Below are 23,236 nucleotides of genomic sequence, written 5' to 3'. Positions count from 1 at the left end.
CACAGCCCAAGATTTCTGATCGCTACTTTTGTCAGAGCATCAAAAGGTTTTTATATAGATAGATACACACACAAATATTGTATAGATCTCTGATGAATCTGGTTGTGCATTTTTCTTTGTTTCTCACACACATACATCTTCCTGGGTACAGTCCTGTATTTATTTACTCACTTAAAATGGCACATATTTGCAAACTCATAGGGTTAGAAGGGACCGCAAGGGTCATCTAGCGTAACCCCCTGCCAAAATGCAGCATTTGTCATGTCTAAATGGTTAGATCTGTTGCATGCTGTTCATATAATCTTTGTGTGGCTTTCTTTATGGCTGTTGATGTTGTTCTGTCCTTAAACACAGGGTAGTTTGGATGCAGGCTGAATGTTCTCATACGTTCAGCACAAACCCACTTCCTGTAAAATTCAGACTTCTTCGTTTAGCAAAAGGTATTTCCTGGTCAGTGGCAGCGGCTCATCGCACTGCATTTAGTTACAAAGAAATTTGAATCACTGAGTAGTTCGTTTTCATTTTCACAACAGTTTCATCCACTATTAATACGAAACTACTGTCAAAAAGAGGAACCAGAAGACTTCAGACATTTTTGGGTAATACCACAAGCTGGGAGGACTGTGCAGAAGTTGTAAATATCTGCTTCATCTGAAGAAATATCACAGATTTGATCTCCAAACGCAACTGACACCGAAAAGGTTGTATGTATAGGAGGGACTGGGGTTGGCAAGGGGGAGTATTTTAAACTGCCTACAAAGAGTGAAAAATGAAAATATGTCTGAGTTAGGCAGGTGGAAATGCAGGGAACAAGCCGGTTTCTCTCTGGCATTTGGGTGCCTAAAGCCTGCCTGAGATGGGAGAATGTGGGGGGCGGGAGTGAGGGGAACAAAGTTCCGACAGAGAATGCTTGAAATGCACAGATGATGTAACTTCTTGTTCCCAACTGCTGCAACAACCGCAAGGCAGCTGGGTGTCATTTTGGGCAGTCTGGAGGCTACTCTACCCTGCGAGAGAGTCCAGCCCTCCCCCCCGCTCCTGCCTTTGTCCCAAGTTAGAGGAGGCATAAAGGTGTTGTAAAGCCACCTTCCTCCCTACTCAGTCGCTGTGCTAAGCTCAGCTGGGTGCAGAGATGCCCAGTGCCCGCAAACCTTCTCTGCAGGCGCTCAGCACCTCAAAGAATCAAACCTGGTATGTATCTAGGATACCTTGTGGGGATTTGGTTTAACATACTGTATGTTGAATCATTGCCACAGGTGATGAAAGTACAATGGAAAAGTGAGATTTTCAATGATTCCACCAAGTCCTGGGTAGAACATGATTTTCTCACTTCATGCAGACCAGCTAGATCCTACATTTTTGTCTGCTCACATTTTTACAAGAAATATTTGAAGCATTTTAAGCACTTTCGTTAATTTCAGTGGAACTTAGGCACCAAACCTGCTTAGGTGCTTTTGCAAATTACATTAGGTGGCTATCTGTACCTTTAGGCACCTAAATACCTTTAAAAACCTGGATTTGGGTGCCTAAATCATCCCTGAACTTCAAAGGAGAAAGGAGATTCCCTTGGAAATTGTTTGATAGTAATGAACCTTAGATAAATAATTGTACATTAGATATTGATTTCCAGGAGAAGAACTAGGTGGTTGACAGTGAACATATAAATCAGAATGGATGCAGCAGGTTTCTGAGGAGCTCCTAGTGCGTTTCAAGCTTCCCAGACTCTGCCCTCTTGAGATGCCAGTCACAGACTATGAAGATGTCCTAAATATGAGCATGTGTATGCTGCAGGTGCTTGGTCCCCTCTCAGAGGGATTGGAACCCATCCCAGGGCTCTCCTGGGCTACTTAGACTTTGCTCCCTTTTGGTGGGGCTTTAGAAAAATATCCAGTCTTGAGTTAAAATTTTCCATTGAGAGAAAATTCACCACAACTCTTGGTAACTTAGTCCAGTGTTTAATTACACTCTCTATTGTCAGTCCTTGCCTACAGACAGCCCCGCAACCTGAAGCAAATACTCACCAACAACCACATACCACACAACAGAACCACTAACCCAGGAACTTATCCTTGCAACAAAGCCCGTTGCCAATTGTGCCCACATATCTATTCAGGGGACACCATCACAGGGCCTAATAACATCAGCCACACTATCAGAGGCTCGTTCACCTGCACATCCACCAATGTGATATATGCCATCATGTGCCAGCAATGCCCCTCTGCCATGTACATTGGTCAAACTGGACAGTCTCTACGTAAAAGAATAAATGGACACAAATCAGATGTCAAGAATTATAACATTCATAAACCAGTCGGAGAACACTTCAATCTCTCTGGTCACGCGATCACAGACATGAAGGTCGCTATCTTAAAACAAAAAAACTTCAAATCCAGACTCCAGCGAGAAACTGCTGAATTGGAATTCATTTGCAAATTGGATACTATTAATTTAGGCTTAAATAGAGACTTGGAGTGGCTAAGTCATTATGCAAGGTAGCCTGTTTCCTCTTGTTTTTTCCTACCCCTCCCCCCCCCCAGATGTTCTGGTTTAACTTGGATTTTAACTTGAAGAGTGGTCAGTTTGGATGAGCTATTACCAGCAGGAGAGTGAGTTTGTGTGTGTATGGGGGTGGGGGGGATGTGAGAACCTGGATTTATGCAGGAAATAGCCCAGCTTGATTGTCATGCACATTGTGTAAAGAGTTGTCACTTTGGATGGGCTATCACCAGCAGGAGAGTGAATTTGTGTGGGGGGGTGGAGGGTGAGAAAACCTGGATTTGTGCTGGAAATCACTTTAGATAAGCTATTACCAGCAGGACAGTGGGGTGGGAATAGGTATTGTTTCATATTCTCTGTGTATATATAAAGCCTGCTGCAGTTTCCACGATATGCATCTGAGGAAGTGAGCTGTAGCTCACGAAAGCTCATGCTCTAATAAATTGGTTAGTCTCTAAGGTGCCACAAGTCCTCCTTTTCTCTATTGTAAACGTGTGCCTTATTTCCGGACTGAATTTGTCTTGCTCAAACATCCCGCCATTAGATATTTTTATACCTTTGTCTGCTAGATTAAAGATCCCTCTATCAAATTTTTGTTCCCCACATCGGTACTTAGAGGCTATGATCGAGTCACCTCTTCACATTCTCTTTGTTAAGATAAGCAGATTGACCTTGAGTTTCTCACTCTAACGCAGGTTTTCTAATCCTTTAATCATTCTCGTGGCTCTGCTCTGAACACTCTACAATCTTTCAACATCCTTCTTGAAATGTGGATGCTAGTTTTCAATCCATTTAATGTCTGCTGTTTTAATTTTGCATCATTCTAGTTTCTTAATCAAAACGCTGTGCGGTATCAAGTATGGAAATGTAAGAATACTATATCGACCCTGTTATCTTTATCATCCAAACTTGTAATCTCATAAAAAAGATACCAACTTACTTTAAGAGGATCTATTTTCCATAAATGCATGTACATTGGTCTTAATTATATTACCCTCTTTTAATTTTTTATTAATCGAGTCCCATATCAGCCACTCTATGGCTTCACCTGGGATAAACATCAGACTGACAGACGCATAACTATTTGGGTCATCCCTTTTACTGTTTTTAATACTGATACAGCATTAGTTTCTTCCAGTCTTCTGGAAATTCCCAATGTTCTAACACTTACTGAAAATCAATATCAATTTTTCAATTAGCTCCTCTGCCAGCTCTTTTAAAACTCGTGGTTGCAAGTTATCAAGATTTGCTGATTTAAAAATGTTTGACTTTAGTAGCTGCTGTTTAACAGCCTCCTGAGATACTATGGAATGGACAGAGTCTTATCAAATGACATGATTTTTTTTCTCCAGTGCCAGAACAGAAATATTGTTGAAAACTCCTGCCCTTTCACCACCATTACTGATAATTCTACCATTCACATCTAGTAATGACTAATACCATTGTTAGCATTCTTTTGCCCCCATATAATTTATAATTTCCTTGTTATTGACTAACTCTGTTGACCACAGATTTTTCCTTGTGTCCCTTTGCTTCCCTTATCAATTTTCTTCCACTCCTAGTTTCTGAATTAGACCTTGTCTACACTACAAAGATAAGTTGACTTATGTTAGGTCGACTTATAAGTTGACTTATGACTTACAGTTGACTTACAGTCACTGCAATAATTTCTGTGGTGGCTGATGTCCACAATACCTTCCTTGGATCAGTGGTGTGTGTCCTCACCAGGAGCACTTCCACCAACCTAACAGGGACAGTGGGGGGATCTGTAATAAATATAAAGGGAAGGGTAAACACCTTTAAAATCCCTCCTGGCCAGAGGAAAAACCCTTTAACCTGTAAAGGGTTAAAAAGCTAGGATAACCTCGCTGGCACCTGACCAAAATGACCAATAAGGAGACAAGATACTTTCAAAGCTGGAGGAGGGGAGAAACAAAGGCTCTCTCTGTCTGTGTGTTGTTTTGCCAGGAACAGAAAAGGAATGGAGTCTTAGAACTTAGTAAGTAATCTAGCTAGATATGTGTTAGATTCTGGTTTGTTTAAATGGCTGATAAAATAAGCTGTGCTGAATGTAATGTATATTCCTGTTTTTGTGTCTTTTTGTAACTTAAGGTTTTGCCTAGAGGGATTCTCTATGTTTTGAATCTGATTACCCTGTAAGATATTTACCATCCTGATTTTACAGAGGTGATTCTTTTACTTTTTTTCTTCAGTTAAAATTCTTCTTTTAAGAACCTGATTGCTTTTTCATTGTTCTTAAGTTCCAAGGGTTTGGGTCTGTGTTCACCTATGCAAATTGGTGAGGATTTTTATCAAGCCTTCCCCAGGAAAGGGGTTGTAGGGGTTGGGGAGGATTTTTGGTGGCGGGGGAAAGACATTTCTAAGCAGGCTCTTTCCCTGTTATATATTTGTTAGACGCTTGGTGGTGGCAGCAATAAAGTCCAAGGGCAAAAGGTAAAATAGTTTGTACCTTGGGGAAGTTTTAACCTAAGCTGGTAAAAATAAGCTTAGAGGTTTTTCATGCGGGTCCCCACATATGTACCCTAGAGTTCAGAATGGGGAAGGAACCTTGACAGGAGCTGAGACCCCAGTCTCTCAGCTCCGCTAACAGCTCCCTGCCTGGCTGCCCCACAGGCTCCCAGCAATCTGCCTCCTCCATCCAGCTCCCTGTTCCCTGTTGGGAGTGGGGAGAAGTCACCCCGGTTTCTTGTCTCCGCATTCCCTGCCAGGAGTGTGGGGGTGAAGATGTCCAGTGCTTCTCACCTCCCTGTTCCCTAATGGGAGCAGGGGTGGGAAGCTGCCCAGTGCTTCTTGCCCCGAGGGAACAGGGTCCAGCTGCTCCAGTCTTTTATCCCCACACCCGCTCACTGCTGGACAGCCTTGTCAATTGGCTCCAGAGCCATGTCTTCTCTCCCCGGCTGTTAGCCAGGAGTGGGGTCCAGCCACCTGGGCTTCTGACCCCCAGCCGGGAGTAGGGTCCATCCATTTGGGCTTCTCTTTCCAGCTCCTAGCCATGAGTGGGATCCAGCTCCCCAGAGGAGCGGGGGTCATTTGGGCTCTAGCTACCTGACTTTCTTGTCAATTTCACAGAAGAATGACAGCCAACAGCTGATGTAAGGAATGCAGTCTCTACACAAACACTGCCTCACCCTAACTCCACCAACATAAGCCTCTCTTTGAGATGGCTTTATTATGTCGGCCTAGCAGAGGAGATACATTGGTGAGAGGAGCATTTCAGTGTGTAAACCTCTACTCTTTTGTCAACAAAGCTGTGCAGCGTAGACTAGGCCTTATATTGATTACTATCAACTTCCCCTTTATTATTATTTGTATAGCTGCTTCACTTGCCCTCTAAACCAGGTTGGCATTTTAACCAATATGGCTTTCTTCCTTGATTGTGGCTTTTTGGGCTTCTAGTAAAGCGTTCTTAAACAATTCCTAATTATTATTCACATTTTTTTCTGATTAAATTCTTCCTTCCAGCTGCATTGGCTCTAATTGTTATCAGCTTTGTGAAATTTGCCTTTTTAAAGCACCAAGTATATATATCACTGGTCTGGATTTTATTCGGTTTCTACATTATAAATGTCATGAGCGTTTGTACCCAAGTTACTATAAATATTCAGTTGTGTGATCAGTTCGTCTTTATCCACCAAGATGAGGGCTAATGTAGAATTCCCCACCACACTTTCTGCACCACTCTTTGAATTCGGAAATTGTCAGGTATAATATTTAGAAATTCCAAGGGTGTTTTAGTACTGGCAGCGTGAGACCTCCAGCATTTGTCATTCAGAGTGAAGTCCCCCGTGATCATGCAGGTTTTTTCCTACACATTATAGACAGGTGCATAAGGAGCCAGTTATCCTGTTCCCTAGTGTGATCTGGTGGCTAGTAGCAGACACCAACTAATACCTTATCTTGTGCTTTTTATCTCTTAGGACATTGATCCACAAGCATTCAAGATCATAAACAGGTAATGCAATATTTCATCCTATCACTCCCACTCTCCATTTGCACTCAATCCTTCCTAAATAGGATATAATGATTTATGCTAATATTCCAGTCATGGAAATCATCTCTCAGGCTTTAGTAATACCAACTAGATAGAATTTATGGTCATAAATGAACTATTCCAGTTCCTTTTGTTTGTTACTTATGCTCCTACCATTAGTGTATAGGCAAGTCAAGAATGTTTTTCTTCATGTCCTTTGGTTCCTTGATTATTTTTGTTCTCAAGATATTAATTCTGTGATGAGTACTCATCTTTCCTCTTCTTACCCTCTTGTTCTATTGATGGTTTAATGCCCTCCTGACTACTGTAACCAACCTGTCCTGAGAAAATTGGTCCCTTTTCTATGGAGGTGTAGGCCATCCAAACTATACAATCTCCACACCCCATAGAAGGTGGAGCAATGTATTCCACAATATCAAAATCTTTCGCCCTACATCACTTACCTAGCCAGTGGTTCACTTCCATAAACTTCTGCCTTCTGTCTTCCTTTGCTTGTGGAACAAGAAGGATCTTGCGGAAGATCGCTTGGACATTCTTCTTCAACATGCTTCGGAGGTCCCTAAAGTCATTCACTATCTGCAAGATATCCCTCAACGCAGTGTCATTAGTGCCAATCTGAACCACCACCAATGGATCCTTTCCTCTTTGACTACAAAACCTATTTAATCTTAGTGTGACATCTCCTGGTTAGGGCACTAGGGCACCCCTACACCTGTCTCAGAGTCACTGCTGTCCTGGATACAATCCCCCTCTTTCAACTGGGACTTGCATTCTTTTTTTATGAATGGGTGACACTATATTTGGCTGTGTTAAAAGACATATTGGTCACTGAGCCCATTTGTTACATTAATTTAACAATTAAATTGTTTTGAAGTAGGGTGTGCTCAGCTTGATTTATTTTGTGCCTCTGGAACTGGCTCTGTTTCCTGCTCACATAGAATTACAGAGAAGACATTTTCCTCTCATTGTTCATTCAGTTTAGATAATGCACAGTTCATGCAAATCTTTTTTTTATCCACCTCAGAGTGTTCTTTGCTAATTATTAACTTTTAACTATTACCATTATTATTAATCCTTAACCTTTTCGTATTAGCCTCTCTTTAATTATTACTGTACCTTAGACAAATTTCTCTTTTTAAAAATGTTATCCCTTTTAATACTTTTTTTCTCAGTTTTTCTCAGTTTCTATATGAATTATTTCAAAAGTGCCTAAAGCTAAGATTCTTCAAAATGACTGGAGAGTTAGACTCATAGTCTTTAGATCAGAAGGGACCATCGTGATCATCTAGTCTGACCTCCTGCACAACATAGGCCATAGAATCTCACCCACCCACTCCTGTAATAGACCCCGAACCCCTGGCTGAGTTATAGAAGTTCTCAAATCATGGTTTAAAGACTTAAGTGACAGAGAATTCACCATTTACACCAGTTTAAACCTGCAAGCGACTCATGCTTCATGCTGCAGAGGAAAGTATAAACCTCCCAGGGTCTGCCAATCTGATCCAGAGGAAAATTCTTTACAAACCTCAAATACAGCAATTGGTTAGACCCTGAGCATGTGGGCAAGACCTGCCAGGGTAGATACCTGGGAAAGAATTCTCTGTAGTAACTCAGAGTTCTCCTCATCTAGTGCCCCATCTCTGACTGTTGTGGATTTTTGCTACTGGCAGTCACTGTTGGGCCACATGCCATTGTAGGCAGTCCCATCACACTGTCCCCTCCATAAATATATCAAGCTCAGTCTTGAAGCCAGTTAGGTTTTTTGCCCCCACTTGCTCCCCTTGGGAGGCTGTTCCAGAACTTCACTCCTCTGATGGTCAGAAACCTTCATCTAATTTCAAGTCTAAACTTGTGGGTGGCCAGTTTGTTCTTGTGTCCACATTGGCACTTAACCTAAATAACTCCTCTCTCTCCCTGGTTTGTCCCTCTGATGTATTTGTAGAGAGTGATCATATTTCCCCTCAGCCTGTGCTTGGTTAGGCTAAACAAGCGAAGCTCCCTGAGACTTCTATCATAAAGTAGTATCAGAGGGGTAGCCGTGTTAGTCTGGATCTGTGAAAGTGGCAAAGAGTCCTGTGGCACCTTGTAGACTAACAGACGTATTGGAGCATGAGCTTTCGTGGGTGAATACCCACTTTGTTGGATGCATGTCATGTATTCACCCACGAAAGCTTATGCTCCAATACGTCTGTTAGTCTATAAGGTGCACTGGACATTTTGCCACTTTTATCATAAAGTAGGTTTTCCATTCCTCGGATCATCCTAGTAGCCCTTCTCTGCTTGAAGTAGCCCTCCAGTTTGAATTTTGATGCCTCAGTTTTGAGGGCCCTACTTGAGACCCCTAAAAGGTGCCTGATTTGCAGAAATTATTGAGCACCCACTCTCTGAAAATCTGTCCCCTTCAAGGTGTCTTAGGTGTACACCCAAAAATATAAGCATCTAAATCAGGGGTCAGCAACCTTTCGGAAGTGGTGTGCCGAGTCTTCATTTATTCACTTTCATTTAAGGTTTCGCGTGCCAGTCATACATTTTAACGTTTTTTGGAAGGTCTCTCGCTATAAGTCTCTATATTATAACACTAAACTATTGTCATATGCAAAGTAAACAAGGTTTTCAAAATGTTTAAAAAGCTTCATTTAAAATTAGATTAAAATGCTGATCTTACGCTGCCGGCCCGCTCAGCCCGCTGCCAGCCTGGGGTTCCGTTCACCTAGGCCGACAGCAGGCTGAGTGAGGCCTGCGGCCGGGACCCCGGCTGGCAAGGGGCCGGCGGCCAGAACCCGAGACTGGCAGTGGCCTGAGCTCAGCCCACTTCCGGTCTGGGGTTCCGTCCGCCGGCTCCTGCCAGCCACAGTCCTGGCTGCCGGCTCCACTCAGCCTGCCGCCGGTCTGGGATCCCGGCCCTGTCCACACAGAGTAGGTACCTACCTTCTCCCTGGTTCTAGCCATTCTCCTCCTCTCTCTGCACTGAGCTGGGGGTGGGAGTGCACTGAGCACAGGACGGGGGTGAAGGAGCAGGCTGGGCGTTGGGGTGCAGGGTCTGGCCAGGAGCTAGAATGAGGGAGGGGGCTCAGGGTTGGGGCAGGAGGTTTGGGTGTGGAGCACTTACCTGGGCAGCTCCCAGTTGGTGCGAGGGGTGCGGGTGGGAATGTGGGTGTGTGTGTGTGCAGGAGCTCCTGTTTGGTGCTCGGGGTGGTGGTGGTGTGGGGGGGTGCAGGATTCAGGGCAGGGGGCTGGGGGTGTGTGAGGAGGGTGCAGGAGTCAGGGCAGGGGGGCTGGTTATGTGGGGGGATGCCGGAGTCAGGGCTGGGGTTGTGGGGGGGTGCAGGGGTCAGGGCACGGGGCTGGGGTGTGAGGGGGGTACAGGGCTGAGGGCAGAGGGCTGGGTGGGTGTGAGGAGGGTGCAGGGGTCAGGGCACAGGGCTGGGGGTATGTGAGGCGGGTGCAGGGGTCAGGGCAGAGGGCTGGGGGGGTGGCCTGGGGTTGGGGGTGTGTTCTTAGCCCCCTGCCCTGAGCGGCTCATGGCAGGGCGCTGGAGGGGATATGCCGATTCCACCCCCTTCCCCAAGGTCTAGTTTCACTTTTCCCTCTCCCCCTCCATAGCAAGGGCCGTTAGCTGATCGGTGGCAGGGAGGGAGAGGAGGAGGGGCGGGAACCCGGCAAGCTGGGGGAAGAGGCGGGGGGAAGAGGAAGCTTGCCTGCCCTGCACAGAGAGAGCCGGGGGTGGGGGGTGGAGAAGAGCGGGCCAAGCTGGCCCAGGCAGGATTTTTAATGGCATGCTGCTGACTGCCAGGGTCCGCAACGTGCCATTAAAAATTGGCTCGCGTGCCATAGGTTGCAGACCCCTGATCTAAATTAACGAGTCACTTTTGAAAATCCTGGCATGTGACTTAGAAGCACAAGTCCCATTGATTCTTAAGCCACCTAGATGAGTTTGAAATGTCCCCCGCACACACACTTTTCCATGTGTTTTTCATTGTACAGTAGCTCTGAACTAGAGGTCAACAATCATTGTAGCAGTGTGAAGGGCTCCACTTGTACTTCCCCATCTCTTTGTGTTCAGACTTTATGCAGAAGGGGCAACTGATTTCATGGGTCCCCGATGGCCTGGAAGAACCAAAACAAGCTCAGTCAGGGCTTTGATTAACCGTCACGGTCTCCATGCAGAATTTTCACACAATATTTAAATAATTCCATGAGGGCAGGATTCCTGAGCCCCTCAACATCGTAAAAATAACTAAATAAAAAAAAGGAGAGAGAGAAAAAAATACTCTTCAGACAACCTTTGATTCTCCCACCAAATCCTTCTCAATTTCTGGTGATCAATACTGCACAAATGTATGTAAGGAGATACTGTGTGTTCTAGCTCTCCATTTGTATTTGCTACACTTCTAGGTGATTATAAATTTCTAAATGGTGCTGTTTTTCCATTAATATTTCAGAAAAAATATGGTGAGAAAACAGCAGGCAGCAGACGAAGAAGCTCCCCATGGTAAAAAAACAATATATCGTATTTTGCCTTCACTTGTGCCATAGGGCTCATTTCAGATTTTCCTGTGTTCTAGATAAAAGAGCAAACACACATGCTAATAATTATACTAATAATGGCTCTGGCGGGGTTAGTCCTTCAAACCCCACACAGGGATTTTCCTGTAGTTACAAATTCTTAACACCTTTTCCTCAGAACAAGCACGCTCATGAAATGTTTATTCCCTCCCCTATACAGCCTTGGACTTTAATCTGGGAATGGGTAAATCATAGACAATGGTTCTCTCCTCAGGGAGTAGCTTCAAAAGGTTGGGTCTTTGCATAAACGGGGAAGGTATTTGCATTCACCTCCCCCTAGATACTTCTGAGGAATTCCACTTCACACATATTGTCCCCAAAGACCATTCTTGTCTGGCACATCGTTTGAAGGAGTCCTTTGAAGCTCAGAACACTTCCCTCCTAGAGAAGCTGCATACAATCTCACAATAATAGATAGTCTTTGCATTTTTTAAAGCAATGGACTCCAAAGCTACTTAAACGTAATTCAGTAAGGTTTGTTCAGGTTAGTACAGCAAATTCCCATATCTGTGACAACAGAAAACAAAGGGGAGTGGAAAGAATATGGTTCAGGCTATGTCTCATCATCTCACTTGCAGAGGAGAGCAGGAGCCCTTCACATACTCTCAGACGCTGCCCCTTTAGCTATGACTCAGCTCCTGTTAATTTGCCAGATTCAAAAGTTTACAGCTCCTTGCCCAGCACCCACCTTCCCTTCCCCTACTGCAGGGCTAGTCCAGGAGCACATGAAGCAGGGTCTGTGTGCTCTTAGCTCCACCTTACTCTCCTCCACATCCTCACCCCACCTTACTCTCCTCCACATCCTCACCCCAACAACAAACACACAGGACATAGGGAGAACCAAAACTGGAAACGTATTCTGGGCTGAGCAGGACTTGCCCTGCAATTCTTCAATCTGTGGGAGACCAGGGCTCCCATTTCAATGGGAGTTAGGTGACCTGAGGGGACCTTGGCCTTAAGACTGAGATTCTCTGATACTCCAGTGATGGGGCTTTATGAGTACCTTAGTGGACAGTGGCAATGTATAGGGAATAGCAGGTGTGGAAGAATCGACACTGGCAAAGTGAATGCAGTTCTGGATTCCGAGGACAGCAGACCCTGGAGTAAGTCCCACATCTGTCAGATACCCTCTGTAGCAATGACAATCCATGTCCTCCTCTAAGTTGTCCTGGAACTTGTATTGCAGAGGATACCCCTTGTTCTTCATGCCCGAGAGATGCCTGACAGACACTCCAACAGCTTGAGCCCTGATTGAAATTCTGACCGACAGTATTTGTATGGGAAAGCAGTCAGCTAATCCACTCCCTTAACAGCGCCTGTTTGACCCAACTCTATTTGTTAAGGCTGAAGGTCCAGAAATCTGGACATTTTATCCTAACGATGGAATTCTCTCATTTGTACACGTTATGAATATGCATCACGCCATGTGAATGTTTTGTCTTTCTTTAATTAACACCTATATTCTTATTACTCCTATTCTCTCCTCTTACCATGGGATCAGTTGCTCTGCTACAGTGATAGGCATGCTATCAAAATAATAATTTTCATTTAAATAATTTAATTATAAATAATTGAAATGATGTAAGTAGACATTTAGGTGCCTTTAAATCCTAGTGGAACAAGCATAAGAACGAACTGAAGTTAAACACTTACCGTTTAAAAGGCATTATTGCCTGTCAATCTGACGGGGTCTCACTCAGCCAGGAACCTCCCATGGCCACTTACGCTATGTCCAGGAGACATACCCGTACACATTGATTGAGCTAGTGTGCTACATATAAGGTGTAGTCACAGAGATTTGAGTGGTGCAACGGGCTAGCAGCCCCAGGTAAGTACCTGTCTAAGACGCTAGGTATGTACGTGGGTGGCTAGCCTCTTCTGCTGCTATGGCTACACACTACTTTTAGTGTGCTAATGCTATCAGAACTAGTGCAGGTGTGTCTCCTTGAGGTTGAATTTACCCCTCCAGCTGGAAGTGCAGACATATCCTAAAAGAGGAGGAGCAAGGAAGCCCAGACACCTCAGTGAAGGGGAAGACATGTGCTGTGTCAGTCAAGCCAAGGAAAATGCCATGCTAACTCTATTCATGTTACTTACTCCACAGGGGCCCCCTAGAGCAGGAACTCTCAAGTTCCTGATCCCCGATCCCCAAAGTTACATAGGTGTCTGAGTCTCACTTTTAAGGCCCACTGAGATCCACAAGTCCTCCTAGGCGCCTACATGTCTGTGTCTGGTCATTCACAGGCTGCCTCACCCTAGGCATGTGGATGCCTGAGCCCCAGCGCAATCCACAAACTGGGACAGGACAGGCAGAGAAGCACCTTCTTACCTTCTTGCTGCAGGGCCCAGTCCAGGATACACACTCGAACATGCCTGCTAGATCAGGTCCCATTCAGAATCCAGAGGGAGGAGACAGTGCCTTCTAACTGTTAGCCCAGTGGTTGGGACACTCACCCCGGCTGCAGGAGACCCAAGTTCACTTCCCCCCTTCTTCTTGACAGAGAGAGGATTTGAACAGGGGTCTCCTGCACATCTTAGTAGCATGCGTTAACCACCAGAGCACAGGATACTCTGGTATGAGCTCCCTCAGCCCCTCCTGCTGAAGTTGTTCCACTGTGTATAAATACTTAGTCACCGGGTCAGAGAGAAGGAGAATGATTCTATAGTCCCATGGTTAGGGCACCCACTAGGAGATGGGAGACCCAGGGTCCATTCCCCCTGCACCAATGATTACTTAATTACTAGCTGAAAGCCTGTTGTGTTGCCTGGCTGTAATTCGTAAAGCCAGGTGAAGTAACAGTGACTGCTGGGAGAAAACATGCGGCAATAAACAGAGAGAGACTGTGAATGCGAAACATGCACATTGTCAAATTGCAATGCAGGCACATGTGACAGCTTTGACTCCTATGACCTAACTCAAACACTCCCACCTCCCAGTTGTCTCTTAGATTACTAAGGATGATTGTCCATGTTTTCACACAGTTTTGAACCAAGATCTGTTTCCGCAGGCTCAGTGTAGTTCTGCACTTATACCGTACTTACTGCGTTCATCATAGTCTGGCTTTGGACATTGTAACTGCCCTCTAATCCTCTGCTGAAAAGTCAAACTTTAATGTACACAAAAATGCAGGCCTCTTCCTGGCTGCTCAGCTGGAGACTCCAATTGCCCTTTCCTCACCCCTAGCAGAGGGGAACTGCCGCCATTCCCTAGTAGTGTCCAGACCCAGCAGAAACACGTCTCTCCCTCCTGCTGCTCTGGGGCATCTCTCCATGGGATCAAACAGCAGCACTTCCCTGCTTCCTGCTCCCTGGGGGCTTCTCCTCTTCCCAGCTCTCAGCAGCACCACTTTGCCAATTCCCCCCTCTCCTGCCTCCCACTGCCCAAGGACCTTCTCTTTGCTCTGGGCCATACATGCAGGTAGGGCTCAGGGAGTGGCAGGGCAGGGCTCTAGCCCTGTCAACATGCCGGAAAACCAGAGAATCAGAGGAGCTTTTGGTGTCATTGTGACAGCTTCTCCTGCACGTGCCAAGATCCTGTGATTCATGATCAGTTCCTCAGAGCTGGCCACACTACCTTCTCTGGCTGCTCAGAAAGGATCCCCTTCTGCACCACCTCCCCACCCCCAGGCTGACAGTAAGAGCTGATGGTGGCCATTTTAAATAAGGGAAAATTTATGAGTTGAAAATCACTGAGCACTTAACTAGTGGGCAGTGTCATGCTGCAAACCCCAGTAATGATTGAACCTGGTGATACTCTGAACAAAAAGAGCCCCCAGCCATGCTTGTAGCTGTTTCTAGTGTGTCACGTTGATTGTACAGACATTCCAGGCTTCAGAGCAAGACACAGACAGAGTGACAATCCTGGAACCTTCTTCTATAGATTTATCCACAGTGGAACAGCTTGAACAGGAGGGACTGAGGAGCCCCACATCAGAGTATCCCATAGAAGGAGGCCCAAAGTACTTGGGGACAGGCTGGCTACAGTATTCAGCAGGGCATTAAACTAATAACAGAATGGGAGGGTAAAAAGAGGAAAGATCTGAGCACTCAATCTGTACAAAAATGAGATGTTGAGAAAAAAAAAAAACAATCAAGGAACCACAGGACATAAAGACAGGAAATTCTTGAATTGCCTGTACACCAATGATAGTAGCCAGGGTAACAAACAAGAGGAATTGGAATTGTTCATTTATGAGCATAAATCTGAGTTAGTTGGTATTACTGAAACTTGGTGGGAAGATTCCCATGATTGGAATGTTAAAATCAATGGTTATAACCTTTTTTAGGAATGATCAAATGCATAGGTGTTGACTTCCCCTCTGCCCTGTGGTTGCTCAACACTCCTGCCCTCTGGCCCCGCCCCTGCACCGCCTCTTCCCGCCCCTGCACTGCCCTTGCCCCGCCCCCATTCCACCACTTCCCCAAAGTCCCTGCCCCTCCCCACCTTTTCCCACCCCAGCCCCGCCCCCTCTCCACCCCATTCCACCCCTTTTCCCCAAGTCCCCGCCCCTGCCCCTCCTCTTCTCCGCCTCTTCCCCTGAGCATGCCTGTAATGATGCTGGTTCTGGCGGGACACAACTGAGAGAGCCAGTTCAGGACAAATTGCTTAAAGCCGGGCAAGGCTGGGGTTCCTTTACTGTTAAGGCAAACCAAACCAGCCAAAGAGAGAGGACTTTGGTTTTACCCCACTGGCTAACAGAAAGTCACACAAGCAATTCCCTTAGACACTCCAGTTTCCCAGTATCACCACCAGGGCCACTCATTTTGGGGACAAATGGTTATGAAAACCAACACCCCAGTAAAAGAAAAAAGGTTCTCTCAATCCCAAAGGACCAAGCCCCAGACCCCGGTCAATACACAAATCAGATCTTACCCACATATCGCACTGTTGCCAATCCTTTAGAATCTAAAATCTAAAGGTTTATTCATAAAAGGAAAAAGATAGAGATGAGAGCTAGAATGGGTTCAATGGAATCAATGACACACAGTCATGGAAAAGTCCTTGGTTCAGGCTTGTAGCAGTGATGGAATAAACTGTGGGTTCAAATCAAGTCCCTGGAGTACATTCCCAGCTGGGATGGGTCATGAGTCCTTTGTTTAGCACTTCCGTTTGTAGCAAAGTCCCTCCAGAGGTAAGCAGCAGGATTGAAGACCAGATGGAGATGAGGCATCAGCCTTTTATAGTCTTTTCCAGGTGTAAGAACACCTCTTTGTTCTTACTGTGGAAAAGTACAGCAAAATGGAGTTTGGAGTCACATGGGCAAGTCCCTGCATACTTTGCTAAGTCACAAGGCATATCTGCCTCCTCTCAGTGGGTCAGTTGTATCGCTGATGGTCCTTAATGGGCCATCAAGCAGGCTAGGCAGAGCTGACACCAACTTGTCTGGGGTGTCACCCAGAAGCATAGCATAAGTTTGAAATACAGACAGTATACAGCCAATATTCATAACTTCAACTACAAAAATGATACACATATACAGATAGCATAATCATAACCAGCAAATCATAACCTCACACGACAACCTTTGTACAATATTTACTGCAAATATATAACAGTGGTTGCAACAGCAATCTATATGGTTAGAGATACTATCAATAACATCACAACACCATGTCCCTGCTCCTCCCCCTCCCTCTCAGAAAGTCCTAAGCACCGCCAAACAGCTGTTAGGCAGCTGGCAGGCAGGAAGTGCTGGGAAGGTGGGGGAGGAGCGGGGATGCGGCACGCTCGGGGGAAGAGGAGGCAGGGGTAGGGTGACCACATGTCCCAATTTTATAGGGACAGTCCCGATTTTTGGGTCTTTTTCTTATATAGGCTCCTATTTTACCCCCATCCCCTGTCCCAATTTTTCACACTTGCTGTCTGGTCACCCTAGGCAGGGAAGAGGAGGGGCCGGGGGAGCTTGTCTGCCGGTGGGTGCAGAGCACCCGCACATTTTTCTCCATGGGTGCTCCAGCCCTGGAGCACCCACGGAGTCGGTGCCTATGGGCACAAGTGGTGAAAGAGTTACGTTCCGTGTCAAAAATGGCTGCACCAGTGCCAAATACAGAGGTAAAATAACCTCTTTATTCTTACTTGAGGTACCACTGTTTATGCATCCGAACAGCCCTTTGGGCCACAGCATCACAGTGAGAGCTCATGTTCAGCTGATTAGCCACCACGATTCCCAAAGTTTTTTCAGAGTTACTGCTTCCCAGGATAGAATCCCCCATCCTGTAGGTATGGCCTCCATTCTTTGCTCCTAGATGTACACATTTACATTTAGCCATAATAAAACACATGTTGTTTTCCTCTGCCCAGCTTACCACACAAGCAAGACTGCTTTGTATCAGTGACCTGTCCTCTTCGTTAGTTACCACTCCCCCAGTGATTGTGTCATCTGCAAATGTTTGTTTTCTTCAAGGTTCTTAATCAAAATATTAAATAGCAGAGGGTCAAGTATGTAATGACCCATCCACAAACTAAAAACTATTTCCCCATGCTAATTTTCCCCCCTACTGTTACTCCCACCTTCTTGTCAACTGTTTGAAACGGGCCATCCTGATTATCACTACAAAAGTTTTTTTCTCCTGCTGATAATAGCCCACCTTAATTGATTTGTCTCGTTAGAGTTGGTATGGCAACCCACATCTCTTCAAGTTCTCTGTATATATATATCTTCCTACTGTATTTTCCACTGCTTGCATCTGATGACGTGGGTTTTAGCCCACGAAAGTTTATGCCCAAATAAATTTGTTAGTCTCTAAAGTGCCATAAGGACTCCTTTTTTTTTTTGCTGATACAGACTAACTCGGCTGCCCCTCTGAAACCTTCCCCCTGTCTGTTTCCCCTATGGGAAGAAGCACAGCCTCTCCTTTCAGAGATGCTCACTTCCCTGCCACCACTAACATAGTAACAGCTTGTCTCCCTCTCTTTCTTCTCTTCTCTCAAATTAAATCCCTTAATTGGATTCAGGTGTTTCTCATTGACCTCAGGTAACCTCTTTTCAGCTGATCCTGACTGACCTGACGTAATCCTTTCTCAGATGATAGGGAAGAGGGCCTTTAACATTCTAGGGCTTATATATCTGAACCCTCTCCAATTTATCAACGTACTTCTTGAGTTACGGACACTGGAACTGGAGGTGTCTGACCAGTGGGTCTTCCTGACATGTTCCAGGGTCTAACTGATCACCATATTTGGGGTCAGGAAGGAACTTTCCCCCAGGTCAGACTGGCAGAGACCCTGGTGGGTTTTTAGCCTTCCTCTGCAGCATGGGGCCTGAGTCACTTGCAGGTTTAAAGTGGAGAGTGGGTGATGAGGTTTGTTGCCTGCAATGTGCAGGAAGTCAGGCTAAATGATCATGATGGTCCCTTCTGGCCTATAAGTCTAATACATGAATATAATCCTCAGAGAGGTTCCCCTTCTTTTCTTGTTCCTTCTGCTCTTGTGCTGGTCAGACAAGACCTGATTGGAATATTTAAAATTAAAAAACAAACTGAATTTTCTCCCCTTTCTTTCCACCCCCCTAGTTCAGACCCATCCTTACCCTGAGGTTGCTACCCAGCATTTCCAGCACCTTGTGCATCAAGGTGTGTGTGTGTGTGTTGTAGGACACTGAACACAACTCTGAAAACAACCCTCTTTGGATTCTAAGCACTTCCCTGATCACGAAGACACCATTAACATGACAATGTCCTTATTTTCTTATGCTAATGAAATGCTGGTGGCTGTCTGTGCTTCGTTGTGGGTTTGGGTCATTTGTATATCCTATTTTGAAAATTGTCCCTCTCCCTCATTGTTCTGGCCTGTGTCAGCTCCTTCCAGCCACAGAACCCTGGCCCTTTCAGAATCAGGTGAGGAGCATGAGTCATGATTGTATGAGCCTAACTGGTCTCCAGAGTCTTTTATCTTCCCTCTAGTAAATCAATGCTGTTTTCCTTTACAAAACTTCCAAAGTAAGCCCTGGTCTACATTAGAGTTAGGTTGATGCAAGGCACCTTATGTCGACTAATTCTGTAAGTGCCTACACGAACATTTCACTCTCACTGACGAAACTCTCCCACTGCACCGATTTAATAACTCCACCTCCGTGAGCGGCGTAGAGTCAACATCGACGTAGTTAGGTTGATGCAGTATCAGTGTAGACGCTGCGTTGCTCACACTGACAGTTGGTGGCTTTCGGAATCTGTCCCACAATGCCCCTCACTGACAGTTCACTTGGTGCAAGCACTCTTAGTGAGGACGTACATCGCCAACACAAGGAGCTAAGTATAGACACGCACAAGAGATCTAATTACTGTAGCCGCTTATGCCGACATAAGTTAGGTCAACTTAATTTTGGAGTGTAAACATGCCCTAAACTTGGAGTCTGCACATGGATTTTAGAGCACTTTAAAATATGTTCTTAAACCAGAAGTGTTCAGATTCAACGACCACAGCATGTCACCTGGAGCCATCAAGCTGCAGTAACTACAGAGCCTGCAAGCTTCTGGCTTGCAACAGAGCCCCATTGCTGCCGCACATGCCCATTTCACTCTCTCGAGAGCAGGGTCGGCAACCTATGGCACGCGCGCCAAAGACGGCAAGCGAGCCAATTTTTAATGGTACGCTGTGGACCCCGGCAGTCAGCAGCATGCCATTAAAAATCCTGCCCGGCCCGGCCCGGCCCACTCTTCTCCGCCCCCCACCCCCGGCTCTCTCCGTGCAGGGCAGGCGAGCTTCCCCCTCCCCCCGCCTCTTCCCCAGGCTTGCCGGGTTCCCACCCCTCCTCCTCTCTCTCCCTGCCGCCGATGGCCCTTGCGAGGGAGGGGGAGAGGGAAAAGTGGAGCTGGACCTTGGGGAAGGGAGTGGAATTGGCATATCCCCTCCAGCGCCCTGCCGTGAGCCGCTCAGAGCAGGGGGCTGGGAGCACCCCCCCGACCCCAGCCCACCCCCCATCCCTCTACCCAGACCCCTGAACCCCTCACGCCCCCCCAGCCTTCTGCCCTGACCCCTGCACCCCCCTCACACACCCCAGCCCTGTGCCCTGACCCGTGCACCCCGCACAAACCCAAGCTCTGTGCCCTGACCCCTGCACCCCCCGCACAGCCCCAGCCCTGACTCCAGCACCCCCATCCCCCCCCACATAACCAGCCCCCTCTGCCCTGACTCCTGTACCCTCCTTACACACCCCAGCCCCCTGCCCTAACTCCTGCACCCCCCACACATACCCAGCCCCCCCATACCCCATGCCCTGATTCTTGCACCCCCCATATCCCCACCCTGAGCACCAAACGGGAGTGCCTGTACACACACACACATCCACATTCCCACCTCCCCCCGTCGCACCAAATGGGAGCTGCCCAGGTAAGCACTCCACACCCAAACCTCCTGCCCCAACCCTGAGCCCCCTCCCTCATTCTAGCTCCTGGCCAGACCCTGCACCCCAACCCCCAGCCTGCTCCTTCACCCCCAGCCCTGTTCTCAGCACACTCCCACCCTCATCTCAGTGCAGAGAGAGGAAGAGAATGGCTAGAACCAGGGAGAAGGTAGGTACCCACTCTATGTGGACAGGGCCGGGACCCCAGACTGTCAGCAGGCTGAGTGGGGCCGGCAGCCGGGACCGTGGCTGGCAGGAGCCGGCGGACGGAACGCCAGACTGGCAGCGGGCTGAGTGGCAGCGGGCTGAGCCGCTCAGCCCACTGCCGGTCTGGGGTCCCAGCCGCCGGCCCTGCTCAGCCCACTGCCGGTCTGCGGTTCTGGCCACCAGCCCCTTGCCAGCCGGGGTCCCGGCCGCAGGCCTCACTCAGCCTGCTGTCGGCCTAGGTGAACGGAACCCCAGGCTGGCAGCGGGCTGAGCGGGCCAGGGTGTAAGATCAGCATTTTAATTTAATTTTAAATGAAGCTTCTTAAACATTTTGAAAACCTTGTTTACTTTACATGTAACAATAGTTTAGTTATATAATATATAGACTTATAGTGAGAGACCTTCTAAAAAACGTTAAAATGTATGACTGGCACGCGAAACCTTAAATGAAAGTGAATAAATGAAGACTCGGCACACCACTTCTGAAAGGTTGCCGACCCCTGCTCTAGAGCATCAGTTTGAGTCAGCCCATACTGGAGTTCTACACTTTAGCCGCAATAGCTGGTTCAGTATTCCTTCCCCAAAGGAGACCTGGGTGGGTGCACTAGCCGAGATCAATCCTGAATGGGTTATATCCCCGTTTAGGGAGGATCAGCATCGCAGTCGGAGCCCCAGCTGCAGGCAAAACAAATCTTAGAAGAATCAAAAAGTGTTGATGTCACATGATATTTTTAGGGGGGCTTTCTGTCAGGAACTCCTGGCTCAAATTACCCCAAATGTAGATCAATGACCCTGCCCTAGATCTCCAGGAGGCACAGCAAATGTGGAGACAATCCAAGCAGGTTTTAGAGGATTTAGAAAAGTCATCCTTTAAACAATAAGTGATTCTCAGCCCTAACTATAGCAGTACTGCGACTCCTTTACGGGGTGGTGGTACTGAGACACAGGGAGGCCACACAGCAAAGCAGCGGGAGGCAAGATTGCACCCAAAAAATCCCTGTCATTGCTGTAATGTCAAAACATCAATCTCTCCCCCATGGCTGAACTTTGTTATCTCTGAAGTGACATTACTATTTTTGTTCTGAACAGATTCGTGTTACCACAGCCAATACGGGGAATCAGAACTGAGAATCGTCCTTGTAGGTAAAACAGGAGCTGGGAAAAGTGCAACAGGAAACACCATCCTTGGTGAGAGAGTGTTTGCATCCATACTGGGAGCACAGACAGTAACTAAGATTTGTAAAGCTGGCAGTAGGATCTGGAATGGAAAGACAGTTCGAGTGCTTGATACTCCTGCAATTTTTGATCCAAAGATCTGTAGCACAGACACTTACCAAGAGATCAGTCGCTGTATCGCGCTCTCTGTCCCAGGCCCGCACGCTCTGGTGCTGGTGACCCAGCTGGGCCGTTACACTGAAGAAGACAAGGACGCAGTGAGGAGAGTAGAGGAGATTTTTGGAGTTGAGGCCATGAGGTACATGATCGTCTTGTTCACCCGAAAAGAAGATTTAGGGGATGGTTCACTGAGTGACTATGTGAGACACTCGGATAACAGAGATCTCCAGACGCTGATTCAGAAGTGTGGGGACCGATACTGTGCTTTCAATAACAAAGCAACTGGAGCAGAACAGAAAGAGCAGGTTAGTAAGCTGATAGAAATAGCTGAGAGAATGGTGTGGGAAAACGGAAACTCATATTATACTAGCGAATTATATTTTAAGGCAGAGGTGGTGCTCAGTGATGTTAATGGAAACTTTGAAGAAAAATGCAAAAACTTTGGAGAAGACGTGAAACAGCACATCACAAACCAAAAAGACATGGCAGAATCTGAGCATTGTGGGGTATTAAACAGAATTGGGAAAGCATGTTGTCGTATAATTACAGTTTATCTATGGAGACCTGTGATATTTGTGATATATGCTATATGTAGGATAGGATGTGCTATATGTAGGAGAGGATGGAGGTGCATTCTTTCATTGTATAATTACTGGTTTGGTTAATGATGATAACTCAGTTTCCTATTTGTTTTTCTCTTGCAGTTGAAATGTAGTTTATTAATAATCATGGACAGAATTTCTCTTCATTCTAATTCTACAGCTTCCTATGTTCTATAGCTCAGCTTCTTACCACGAGTACAGCAAAAGACAAACATGCAAATTATGATTAGATTAAGTCATTTAGATTTGTTTTACAATAACTTCACACAAGAGATTCCATTAAGGATTGTAAACAGATGTGTCAAATCTGTACTTTTTTTATGGAAAACCAAATGGTGGCAGTATAATAAACATGGCAGCATTTCCATTAAAATCTCATTGTATCAAATTTTGGTCATTTCAAACAACACATAATTTATAGCGATGAAGAGTCAGCACGCCCAGTGTAGATTTAAACTCTCCCCTCACACCGGACTCTCTCCCCAATAGAGCAGCCCCCTACAACTGCTTCTGTCTTTTAGAATGTGAACTTTGCAGGGTGTGCAGAAGGTGAGCAGTGTCAGGCTGTTTCGGACCAGCGTGTGGAAGGCGACATTCCAAAGGTCAGAGCCCCTCGCAGAGAATGCTCTGTAAGAAATAACGCTCTACACACACCGAAGTCCTGTTACTGCACAGTC

General features: G+C 46.4%; 1 protein-coding gene across 4 annotated transcripts; it reads left to right on the top strand.

Annotated features, from left to right (window-relative positions):
• The first annotated feature begins 439 nt into the window (after positions 1 to 439).
• LOC125633015 (GTPase IMAP family member 9) lies at positions 440 to 22,932 on the top strand. Of its 4 annotated transcripts, XM_075124706.1 has the most exons (6): positions 440 to 701; positions 4,609 to 4,683; positions 5,587 to 5,716; positions 6,435 to 6,469; positions 10,951 to 11,000; positions 21,712 to 22,932. In XM_075124706.1, the coding sequence occupies exons 3-6, from the start codon at positions 5,678 to 5,680 to the stop codon at positions 22,620 to 22,622; spliced, it is 1,035 nt and encodes a 344-aa protein (XP_074980807.1). In that variant the 5' UTR covers positions 440 to 701; positions 4,609 to 4,683; positions 5,587 to 5,677; the 3' UTR covers positions 22,623 to 22,932. The 4 variants fall into 4 exon arrangements, with proteins under 4 accessions (XP_074980807.1, XP_048698086.2, XP_048698085.2 ...); XM_048842129.2 differs by lacking the exon at positions 5,587 to 5,716; XM_048842128.2 differs by lacking the exons at positions 4,609 to 4,683; positions 5,587 to 5,716.
• The last annotated feature ends 304 nt before the right edge of the window (positions 22,933 to 23,236 follow it).

This window comes from Caretta caretta, chromosome 2 (assembly GCF_965140235.1).
Source record: "Caretta caretta isolate rCarCar2 chromosome 2, rCarCar1.hap1, whole genome shotgun sequence".
In the NCBI taxonomy this organism is placed as follows: Eukaryota; Metazoa; Chordata; order Testudines; family Cheloniidae; genus Caretta; species Caretta caretta.
The sequence above is the reverse complement of the archived record's forward strand: the minus strand, read 5'-3'. Positions and strand labels throughout refer to the sequence as shown.